Source organism: Rana temporaria, chromosome 3, assembly GCF_905171775.1.
Source record: "Rana temporaria chromosome 3, aRanTem1.1, whole genome shotgun sequence".
Lineage (NCBI taxonomy): Eukaryota > Metazoa > Chordata > Amphibia > Anura > Ranidae > Rana > Rana temporaria.
Genome location: NC_053491.1, coordinates 425,046,120 through 425,058,350, shown reverse-complemented (window position 1 = coordinate 425,058,350; position 12,231 = coordinate 425,046,120). Strand labels below are relative to the sequence as shown.

The 12,231-nt window shown below is 43.4% G+C and overlaps 1 protein-coding gene across 2 annotated transcripts in view; it reads right to left on the bottom strand.

Moving 5' to 3' along the window:
* Window positions 1-1,926: 1,926 nt before the first annotated feature.
* Window positions 1,927-12,231, bottom strand: part of LETM2 (leucine zipper and EF-hand containing transmembrane protein 2) — a 35,851-nt gene continuing 25,546 nt past the window's right edge. The window contains exons 8-11 of one of the 2 annotated variants that reach the window (XM_040346233.1): window positions 9,344-9,460; window positions 8,215-8,301; window positions 4,853-4,927; window positions 1,927-2,267 (exon numbers count right to left, since the gene is read on the bottom strand). In XM_040346233.1, coding sequence (XP_040202167.1) covers window positions 4,856-4,927; window positions 8,215-8,301; window positions 9,344-9,460 — 276 coding nt within the window. In that variant the 3' untranslated portion in view covers window positions 1,927-2,267; window positions 4,853-4,855. The remainder of the gene's footprint in view (window positions 2,268-4,852; window positions 4,928-8,214; window positions 8,302-9,343; window positions 9,461-12,231) is intronic. The other variant, XM_040346232.1, reaches the window with a different exon arrangement.

The window sequence follows — 12,231 nt, the reverse complement described above, 5'->3', positions numbered from 1 at the left end:
CCCAAAAGTTCATCCAAACCTGAAAAATTGATGCTTATGTACACCAGCTGCCCTCCTCAAGAATAAAAACAAATGTGAAATGTACTAAAGTGAGCTTTAATTTTTATTTTTCTAAAGTTGAGCTATATGCGACTTGTCATGCAATTTGACAGGTCAAATCACCTATTGCCAGCAATGGCACTGCTCAAATCAGTGCGACACCGACTTTGCAGGGCCACGCCGATTTGCAAAAGTAGTTCCTGCACTACTTTTGTTGATTTCGGGTGCAATTTTGATAGACATCTATGCATGAAACTGCATAGAGGTATTCCAAGTCGCACTTACATGCAGCTTTGAAATGTCGCACGATTTCAAAGCCGCAGTTGATGTGAACTAGGGCTAAGAGAGCTGTATTAGCTGCCAATTTAAATCTCAAGTTTAATCAACATTCCCACACAGTACAGCCAGGAGGATGAAGAGAGTATAGGGGCGTCACCTTGCCCACCCTCTGCCTGCTGATTGAGTAAGAGAGCAGCAGAAGACTAACAAGGTCATCACTCTGCTCATTCCTTCTCCTCCTATTATAATGTTTTTTGGTAGCACATCTGCCTGCAGAACACTTAAAGAGGGGGTTCACCCTATAAAATGTTTTTTTTTTTTCCTAGCATTAAATTAAGCATAGTAGCGCGAGCTACAGTATGCCTTTATTTTATTTTTTTGCCCCGTACTCACTGTTTAATCCTATAGTGAAGATTCAGACTCCCCGCGGGGAATGGGCGTTCCTAGCCAGAGGGAAGATGATTGACGGCCGGCTCTGGCGCGTCACTCTTTTCCGGAAATAGCCGAAATAGGACTTGGCTCTTCACGGCGCCTGCGCCTAGTCTGTGCGCAGGCGCCGTATAGCGCCGTGAAGAGCCGAGACCTACTCCGGCTATCTTCGGGGAGCGTGACGTGCCATAGCCGGCTGTCAATCATCTTCCCTCTGGATAGGAACGCCCATTCCCCGCGGGGAGTCTGAATCTTCACTATAGGATTAAACAGTGAGTACGGGGCAAAAAAATAAATAAAGGCATACTGTAGCTCGCGCTACTATGCTTAATTTAATGCTAGAATGTTGTCATTGAGGGTGAACCACCACTTTAAGGCTACATTAGCACCGGCATTTTGCCCTGGGAGGGGGGGGGGGGGGAATGACAGGGGCAGGAATCTGCCAAATTCTGTTGCTGTTTTAGCAACCTGAAAAGCAGCTAGCTGCAGCCACTGAGCCCTGCACACTTTAATGACAGGTTGCCGGTAGCCACAGCTTTCAGTGGCTGCCTGCACAACTAGTGATTACCTGCGGCAATCGCTGATGGATGCACACAAAGTGTAGCAGTAATCACCACAGGTAATTACTGGCTGTGTGGACAGCCACAGGAAGCTGTGAGCGACCCTTAATGGAAGTGTACAGGGCTCGGCGGCCACAGCCAGCTGCTCAAAACAGCGCCAGGATTCAGCAGATTCCTGCCCCTGTCATTTGCCCCGGGGCTAAACGCTGGTGCAAGTGCCAGTTTTGCCCCCAATCCCCAGTGCTGCTGTACAGAGGATTGTAAAAGGCCGACAGATTCATGTACCTAAACTAGTTGCATTTAAAAAACATTTGCCAAATTAATGAGGAACTTCAACCTCCCAAAACGATCCCATTAGCCCCAACTTTCCCACCCTAACCCGTGGTGCCATGTCTATTTGCATGCCGTTTTATTATTGGAGGATAGTAATGCCTCCAAGGATACCAACATCATATATCCCAGGAGACGACCTTTTCTCCATTCATACAACAATATGCAAACAGAGATCAGCTTTAAATAACCAGAATGTGATCCTAAAGCTGCATTCTCATTGACAAACTCTTTGTTCATTTGGCTCCCCCTGTTCAGTGTAGTAGTATAGTAGCAGCTTTTTTTATACATTATATACATTATAGAAAAAATAAACTGGGCTGCAAGATTAGGGAATACAATGTGCTTTTGATACAAGGCAGTCTTGTTTCCTCTGTATCCCTAAAAATAGAGGTAATTATTGGAGACTTAAAATGTCCACATATATTACTCAGCACTCCATTGACGTTCTGAACATATTGCACTCTTTAAATATTCTGACTGGAAGCCGATTGGTCAGAAGGACATTTTCTGAAGACCTGCAGTAAACAGTCCATGTTCTGACTTGGTTGCTGGATCTGTAAGGTGAAACACTTGCATAGAGCAGCGCGCTTTCTGGCCAGATTACACTCCGTTGGCACTGGCTTTTGCCTAAAATGTGAATAAATGTGAAAAGAGGATTAAGATGAATGTATTAAAACAGGAATGGAAAAAACAGTTTCAGGTTTAGATGCACTTCCCAAAATGTTTGCCTTCAGAAGGTTAGGTTCACTTTAAAGATTTATATAGCCTGTCTGCAATACTAAAGTTCTGCTGTTTTTAAAGTGTCCAAACTGAGTTTTGGATATAGTGGTGAGGGTTTAGAGCCCCCCCTCCGTCAGGTTTTTATTGCTAAATTAAAGAAGTAGCAAAAACTCTTATTTAGCAATTTGTTAAAAGCAGAGATTCAAGGGGTTGAACATAAACTATCAAGTACAAATTTTAGAAATTGCAACCATTTTTATACACAGCCCCCCCCCCCATTTTCAGGCACTGTAATTAAACAAATATAATCATAAATAAAATGTTAATTTTTAATATTTTGTTGAGAATGACTGCCTGAAGTCTGGAACCCAGGGACATTACCAAAGACCGGGTTTCCTTCTTTCTGATGCCAGACTCTAACTGCAGCTGTCTGTTTGTGGGTCTTTCTGCCTTTGGTTTTGCCTTCAGCAAGTGAAATGCATGCTCAATTGGGTTGAGATCAGGTGATTGATTCGGCCATTGCAGAATATTCCACTTCTTTTTCCTTCAAAAGCTCCCATGTTGCTTTTGCAGTGTGTTTTGGCTCATTGTCCATCTTTACTGTGAAGCGCCGTCCAATCAACTTTGCTGCATTTGGCTAAATCTGGGCTGACAGTATATCTCTAAACATGGCAGAATTCATCCAGCTACTTCTGTCTTCTGTCACATCATCAATAAACACCAATAACCCAGTGCCACTGGAAGCCATGCATGCCCATGCCATCACACTGCCTCCACCATGTTTTACAGAGGATGTTGTGTGCTTTGGATCATGAGCTGTTCCAAGCCTTCTCCACACTTTTTTCAAAGATTAATCTTTGTTTCATCCGTCCAAAGAATGCTTTTACAGAACTGGTTTGGCTTTTTAAAAAAAAATTTGGGCAAAGTCTTATATGGCTTTTCTATTATTCAGGCTTATTAATAATTTGAACCTTGTATTTTCTCTCGTGAAGTCTTCTCTTGATTATCGACTTTGACAATGATAGACCCACCTCCTGGAGAGTAGTGGTGCAAAGGATCGTCATTGATCCGTGATCCGAACCGAAAGAGATTGATCCGAACCGCACACACGTGATCCGCGGATTGATTTCTGAAAAAACAAAAAGTTGTGCGCATGTTCAGTCCACACACAGCGTGGTCATGGCGAGCGGAGGAACAGAGGAGCTTGAACATTTAAATCCCCTGTATGGGAGCATTTTGGCTTCCCTGTCAAATAGAATGATGAAGGAAAGAGGTTAGTGGATAAAACGGTGACGGTGTTTGGTCACTGTGGCACAAGAAAGCCATATGACAGTGGAAACGCATCAAGCATGGCCACACATTTGAAGCGACATCACCCCGGGGGTTTCACCGACAGGAAAAACGAAAGCTGCTCAACAACCGCTTATCACCGCAGAATTTAAGCAGGCCCTTGTTGCACAATCAGACCAGGCTAAAGCCATCACAAACGCTATTGGTGTGTTTATAGGTGCAGACATGAGGCCATATTTGGTTGTGCAAAACAAGGGCTTTAAACACATGCTGAAAGTGCTTAAGCCACGTTACGACTTTTTTTATAAAAAAAATTTTGCTGACCCGAAAAATGATCCGATCCGTGACTCTGATCCGAGAAACGATCCGAACCGTATGTTTTTTGATACGTTGCACCCCTACTGGAGAGTGCCCTTCACTTGTCTGGATGTAGTAAATGGGTTTTTCTTGATCCTGCGATCATCCACCACTGTTGTCTTTTGTTGATGTCCAGACCTTTTTATGTTGCTGAGCCCACCAGTGCGTCGTTCTTTCCTCAGAACGTACCAAACTGTTGATTTGGCCACTCCTGATGTTGCTGCTATCTCTAATGGATGTGTTTGAAGCCTTACAATGGCCTGTTTCACTTGCATGGACAGCTCCTTTGAAAACAAGATGTAGGCTCAGAGCAATAGATTCCAAACGCAAATACCACACTTAGAATGAACTCCAGACCTTTTACCTGCTTAATTGATGAAGAAATAACAAAGCAGTAGCCCACACCTGGCCATGAAACTTTTGATTCAATTGTACAATTACTTTTGGTCCCTTGAAAAGGGGGGGGGGGCTATTCTTAAGAGATGCAATTCCTTAACCCTTCCTCCAATTTGGATGTACATACCCTCAAATTAAATCTGAGGGAGTGTGCACTCTCAACCTATATCCATTATAGAACTATAGCTTGAATACATTTTGGTAAATACCTGAATAAACTAAAATTGTCCCTGTGTCCAAATATATATGGACCCAACAGTATATGCAAACCTATTTTGGAAGCCACACTGCCTTGACCTCAGAGAATTTCTTATGTCTATTTTTGCCAAATACATCAGCATGGCAGCCACTCAACTAGCATTTTCAGGATGGGTGAGAACTGCAAGTCTGCATATTCCTCTCACCAGAAGAGTACTCTAGAAAATCAAACTGTAATAAGCTCAGATTACCTTTTAATTACTTACACCTTCCTTTGTTGGGAGTGCAGGATCATGCTCAACAGATTTTGAGGCAATATCTTCATTCTGTGTCAACATTACAAACCAAAGAGAAAGAAACAGAACAATATAGGATCAATGTTATGCAATTACCCACACACTTCAGATAGGTTTAGTTGCACGATAGTCAAAAAAGGGGCCTAATGGATCTGTAACCCTTATTTGTCTGATAAGATATACATTCTAATATCCCATTCCCTGATCCATGCCAACAGCCTGAATGGAGGAATCTTCACTGCTGGCTGTATGTAATTCAGGTAGCTATGGCATCCAAGGCTGCCCAAATATAGTGGCGTTGTCAAACAATGACTGAATCGGATATCATGGAGTCGCTATTTAGCAAATAGTTTTCCACACAACTCAGTCTATTTTTTAATTATTAACTTTAATCAAGCTGGGTGGTGTTTGCAGGGCCACCCACAGCTTGAATTTTGGACAGTTCAGGAAGAATCAGCCAAAATTCAAGCCATCTGTAGGGACCTTACACATAAAAAACACACACACACACACACACACACACACACACACACACACACACAAATGTGGCAGATCCCTGCAATAGAAGAGGTATTTTACTTCCCTTTCCAGTAGCCTGTGTGACCCATTTTCACCCTCAGTGCTGTAGCCTCCTTCAGACTTCAGCATTGATCACTGTTTCAGTATTGTGCCAGATGTTTGTGTCCTCCGCTACCCACTGTGGTTCCATCCTTCAACCACTACAGGATACAGAAGTCATGCAGGGTAGAAGGATGAGGAACAGAGGAATCCCAGACAAATTATATGCTGAGAGGCTGCAGCACTGGAATGAAGTTGGGGATGCGGGTAGCTGAAGAGGTGAGTGAAAAACATAGTCTATTGTAGGGATTTCCAATATATTTTTATTGGGTTGCTTTAACATCCTATTATTTTTTATGGTGGTCAGCCATTTTTTTTAGTTGTAGATAAAATGGGGAGGGATTAGGACCACTGCTTCTGTCTCCGCTGAGGAGATTTTCTATCACTTCCTGTCTCAAATCTCTGAGGTGGACTGTGAGGATAAACTTTCTATCGTCATCACCAATCAATTCAGGTGAAAGTAAATCTTCCAATAGGGACGGCTGGTGAAAACTGTCAAAGTTGGGATGTCCCCAGACCTTTAAAGGGGTTGTAAAGGAATTTTTTTTTTCCCTAAATAGCTTCCTTTACCTTAGTGAAGTCCTCCTTCACTTACCTCATCCTTCCATTTTGCTTTTAAATGTCCTTATTTCTTCTGAGAAATCCTCACTTCCTGTTCTTCTGTCTGTAACTCAACACCGTAATGCAAGGCTTTCTCCCTGGTGTGGAGAAAGCCTCTTGAGGGTGGAGGGGCGAGCAGGCAAGTCAGGACACTCTCTACTTTGCAGATGGAGAAAGGAGCTGTGTGTTAGTAGGCGTCCTGACCCTCCTGCTCGCCCCCTCCCCCCTCAAGAAAGCCTTGCATTATGGTGTTGAGTTACAAACAGAAGAACAGGAAGTGAGGATTTCTCAGAAGAAACAAGGACATTTAAAAGCAAAATGGAAGGAAGAGGTAAGTGAAGGAGGACTGCACTAAGGTAAAGGAAGCTATTTAGGAAAAAAAAAAAAAAAAAATTCCTTTACAACCCCTTTAAGAAATTTCCTATTAAAAAAAGCTTTGGATGTTGTTCCAGTGTCTAATCAATAAAAGGACCTCCTCTGAGCAAACCTAAGATCTCCCTTACATGTCAAGATCGCCCAAGGCTTTTCAGTCACAGTGGTTTGAACAGCAACAGATCTGGAACTTCCATCACGATGGCCAAACCCGATCTATATGGCAGACCAGCCGGGTGACATTTCAAGAAGTTGTGCAGACTAAAAGGATGCATAGGCTGCCGCTTTTCATTACAACACAGACTGATCAAATTCTGATAATGAAAGCAGGACCATCAACTTAATAGTCAGTTTGATAAAAGTGCTGAAATTAGTTTTATCAATCTCCAGCACTAAAAAAAAAAAAAGAAAAAGAAGAGTACTCAAAAAAGTTTACTGAAATCCTTGCAAAGTATAGTATAACATTAACGACTTCTTGGGTTATGCTGCCGTCTCCAGGTTAACGGACACTAGCCATAAAAAAAGCAAGAAAGAATACCCGCCCTGGGATCTTTGTGTCCTGAACAGGAGGGGTGGACAACATCTTACAAAACCACTGGGACAACCTCTGCATACCTGTTCCAATTTAGTTTCGAAAGACGATGGAAAGCATACAATTTCTCACTGACCTTTGGGTGAAATATAGGCCTACTAATTGATGTTTTGACCAATTATCTACAGACATGACTTGTCTACGGGAAAGATGTGCACAGTAGCGTGTTTTGGATCCTTAGTAGTCTGGTTCTTACACCTAAGGACCGATTGGTTGGTCATATATTAACCTGGTGGACACTGAATTTTGGGAAGGGGATTCCTGTATATGATAGCTCTGTGTCATAGCTATCCACTCTTCTGGTCACATGGTTTTGTTAAATAAGAAAAATAGTGCAGTGCCTCCAAAACAGATTATTACAAGCTTAAAAACGTGTGGTGAGGAGGATTTCCATTAGTTGGTGGAAAACACTTTCTCTGGGTGATATTTATCACATATTTTGACTTTTTCACTTTAAATTTTATTTACACTGATTTTTTATTGTTTGAGTCAGGGCTTTTTTTCAGCAGGAACGCAGTTTTGGCACCTCCTGGACTGACTGTATGTTATGGCAAGGGGCGCTGGGGTGTGGTGCAGGGTATTGATGCTCACTGCTGGGGATCTATTTTTGCAGGGGGGTCTGTTGTTGCTGGAAAGGTTTATTGTTGCTGGTGGGGGACCTGTTGTTTCTGGGGGGGGGTCTTATGTTGCTGAAAGATCTACTGTTGGGGGAGGGGTCTATTGTTGATGGCAGTCATTGAGTGCAGAGATCCGTTGATGCTGATGGGAGTCGATTGTTGCTGGGGGGGGGGAATTTTGTTGTGGGTGGTCCATTGTTGTTAGGGGGATCTACTGTATTTTACTGCTTTTCTTGATATCATTACCAAATTCCATACAAATTACTTAGCACCACAAAATGATACTTGGTTCTATATTGCCTAAAAGGGATGGTACTGGGAGGTTGGTAGGGGGTGGAGAAAGGGGTGACTTGGAAAGAGGGAGTTCCTGCACCTATTGTCTGAGAAAAAAAAACCTGGTTTGAGTATTGCAGATTTTTTTTGCACATTATGTTTTAAGCTTGTAGTAATAAGATGAAATGAGAGAATTCCCTTAAAAATTTCACATGGTAAACCCAGTATGTCAAAGAGTTTATTACCTGAATGCCTTTTAATACTGGAGCTGGGTCTGTTAGGATTTCTCTAGCGTCTGTAGGCTGTGTTTGGTTTGACGTTGTCTTTGGTACCTATAAAAGTATATTAAAGTGCATTTATGGTCATATATTCATTCCCACATTGAATTTTTAATTATTTTAATGTGAATGTGTTTTATTCCGAAGGCTCCACTGCCGGTTTTCCTTAGTTACAATGGCGGCTCCTGCACCCGATCCGATGGACAGATCGGCCTTAGGGAAACGACATTGCAGGCTCCCTAGACAAGCAAGTGTCCTTATTAAGCAGCGCGGTAGTGACATCACCAAATCTCAGTCCCAGTTTCCTGAGACATACAGCCAGAGGCAGCGGTGCCTAATCACCCGCCGGTGATCTGCCGAGCTGGTTCCGGCTATCGTGAAAGTTCCTGCGCAGGCGCAATCTGATCTGCCGAGATGGTTCAGGCTAACGGGAAAGTTCCTTCAAGGACTGCGCAGGCGCAAACTTGCCGACGGAAATCTCCGAACCTCAGCCGGCATCCAGGGTGACGTGGATTTTGAGGTAAGTGGCCAGTCGGCCTCACGTCCTGGCTGCGCTCGGACGGCTCGCTTCGCTCGCTCGGTCTCCTGGCTTTTTTTTTTTTTTTTAACATCCTCCAATCCACGGGGATGTTAAAGAATGAGCCTGGATGCCGGGCGAGGTTCGGAAATTTCCGTTGGCAAGTTTGTGCCTGCGCAGTCCTTGAAGGAACTTCCTTGTTAGGGGAACCTTAAGGACAAGTCACCGGCACACTAACAAGGAGAAGTGATCTGGCAGATATACAGATGTGCACTTCATAGGAAACGTAGCAGGCTAACAAAACTGAAGGCTGTGAGGCAGTGGTGTAGCATTGTCAGCATGCAACACTGCCGTTACTGCCACAAGCTTTAGGTAAGAATCTAACAAATTAAACAAAAAATATGATTTCCTTATTAAAACTGGATACAGTGAGACATGATCCCAAGCATACTGAAAAAAATATTTGTTTTTTCTTCACACACACACACACACACACACACACACACACACACACACACACACACACACTACAAAAATGGTTTGTGCCATCACTCATCATACAAGCTCTACTCTACTCACCTCTACAGTTGGTGTGACAGGCACGATGGGTTTGGGTTTTACATCTGTCAGAAAAAGGGCTCGGGACAGGAGCAGGAGAGATGGGGGAACGTTCTCCTTCAGATGCAGATCCAACCACTAAGAAAAGAAACAGAAGGAATAAGTGACACTGGTACCAATGCCAACATGTATGAAAGTGTATAGAAAAAGATCTGGGTGCCACTGTTTAATACATCAGATGTCTCCACCCAAATTGTGTGGAATGGGGAGTACCACAGCCAATATTGCAGCAATTTCAAACTCTAATAGAATTCTCTCCTCACCCCCTATCAGTATTCCAGAGCACCCTGCCAAACTTTGGCATTATGGCACCCTTGCCAATTTGCTCACGGTCCCCTTCCCTCACCCTTACACATTAGCATCCATTTATGTCCATTGACATATCCCCATTCCCATCTTTTCACGCCCTGCATTCCTGCCCAACCCCTTTTTTTCTTCTCTTCTACCCTCCCCCATATCCAATCCCTCTCTTTACCCCCTCCATGGTGATACCTCTATATTGTCAGCCTCCACCCAACAATCTCCTCCACGTGTCTGGAGAAATATTGTGACATTTTGTATGCTGGAAAAAAATGGATGACCAGCGCTCAATGGGTTAAGTGTAACGCTGAATACCAAGGCAATAGGACCATGGAGTGGTGAAAGTAGAAACAATATTATCTTCAATGCACAACAATAAAAACGTGTGATAAGAATGCAATAAGGAAATGTAGATAAAAAAAACTATGATACCACTGTAGGACACCTGAGCAATGAGGAGTTAATGAGATGAAAGCTGCAATGCACGGGAGGCGCCAGTAACCATGCTTTCAGAGTAGAAGCCGGAGGAAGAGAGCGGCTCACTGGCCAGGGATCGTGGTGTGGGCTGACTTGAAGGCTAATGTGTGAACACCAGGGGCCCGGGGGAAGCCGACTAGACAACTGAACCCCCAAGCCGGAAGCCAGGGGAACCGAGACATCGATGAGATGGGCTCGTCAAGATGACGAGCGGTGTCAGCTAGGGGTGCGGGAGAAGGGAGGACCCTGGGACCAGCGTGGAATGCAGGCTTGGCTCTTGCAACGCATTTCACGCACTTGCACTCTGTCATAGTCAAGGTTAACGGCAAGCAGGACACATATATATACCTGATATGGGGGTGCAGAGTGGGCTGAGCTACAACTGGATAACTCCTCACTACCCTAATGATAAAACAATACAACAATGCTTAAAGTGGATGTAAACCCGATTCATGAAATTTGACCTGAGCACATATATCTGTAGCGTTTTCTTATCTCTTTTCAAAGTCCTGCATCTTTCTGCTGCTCCATTCTTCTGTTATCAGCATAACTTCTGACAAGTTCTTCACAACCAAGATAATATCAGCCTGAAATCTGTGTCTGGGAGGTTGCTATAAATCAGTGTTTCTCAATTCCAGTCCTCAGGCCCCCCCAACAGGTCAGGTTTTCAGGATTTCCCTCAGATGAAAAGGCTGTGGTAATTACTAAGGCAGTGAAACTGATCAAATCACCTGTGCAAAATAATGGAAATCCTGAAAACCTGACCTGTTGGGGGGGCCTGAGGACTGGAATTGAGAAACACTGCTATAAATAGATTAGAAGAGAGCTTGTCTTTTCACAGCACAGCTCTGCAATTCCTTCCTTTGCCTATTTAGAGAGGAGGCGTGTTCTTTCCTCCAATCAGATGTCTTGGCTGTATGCCAAGAATCCACTCCCAGTGCTGAACAGGAAGAGAAAATCTCTAACACATGTTCACTTTCTAAAGAATATACACAGCTGAAGACAGCAGAAATGCATGTAAAACTTATGTAGGGAGATTGGTTTCATCTCTGTATTATCTCAGGCTGTTCACTTCACTCGGTATATGTGAGGGTTTACATCCACTTTAAATTGTGCTGTTGCATACACTTCATGGGAACACCAATAACCACTTACATTAACCTCTTTGCCACCGCGCCATAGACAAAAGACGTCTACAGCGCGGTCGAGTTGTTCTGGGAGGACGTCCCTGGGACGTCCTCTTAGAATCCTCCTCTCACGCGCCCCCGGAATCATCCGTGAGCGCCGGGTCTAGAAGACCCGGTGCATCACAGATCGCGGTAAAATGACGGAGTGATCACTTGTAAACAAACCGGCGTCATATGATGACGCCGGTTCCTCCCTCTCCTCTCTGTACCGATCGGTACAGTGTGAGAGGAGAGGGGGGAGAGCGGAAGCAGCAGCAGCTGCTGTGGGCTGGATCTGTGACAAATGCAGTCACAGATCCAGCCATCCCTTCCTGCGCAATACTCTGCAATACCACCAATACTCTGCAATACCCCCCCCAATGTGACAGAAACAAGATTTTTTTTTTTCTTTTTACAGAATTTTCAGTGTTTTTTTCTTTTATAGCGCAAAAAAATAAAAACGCAGAGGTGATCAAATACCACCAAAAGAAAGCTCTATTTGTGGAAAAAAAAAAAAAAAAAAAGGGACAAAAATTTCAGATGGGCACAATGTTGTATGACTGAGTAAATGTCATTCAAATTGTGAGAGCACCGAAAGCTGAAAATTGGTCTGGTTAGGAAGGGGGTTTAAGTGCCCAGTGGTCAAGTGGTAAAGAACTGGCAACTATTAGATTAAAAATAAGAACACCACGAAAAAAATAAAATAAAAATACAAAAAATAAAAAAAAAACAAGAAAATGTTTTGCCAACATACACAATATTTAAAGGAAATATTCCACAGATGTGATCAACCTGTGGAATGATACAAGGATGAGGATCTGTGTAATAAAATGTGTATTATTGTAACATAGTCATGACCCCAGAATACTATATCTTTACACTCCTGGGTGCGCCTCCCCACCGAGT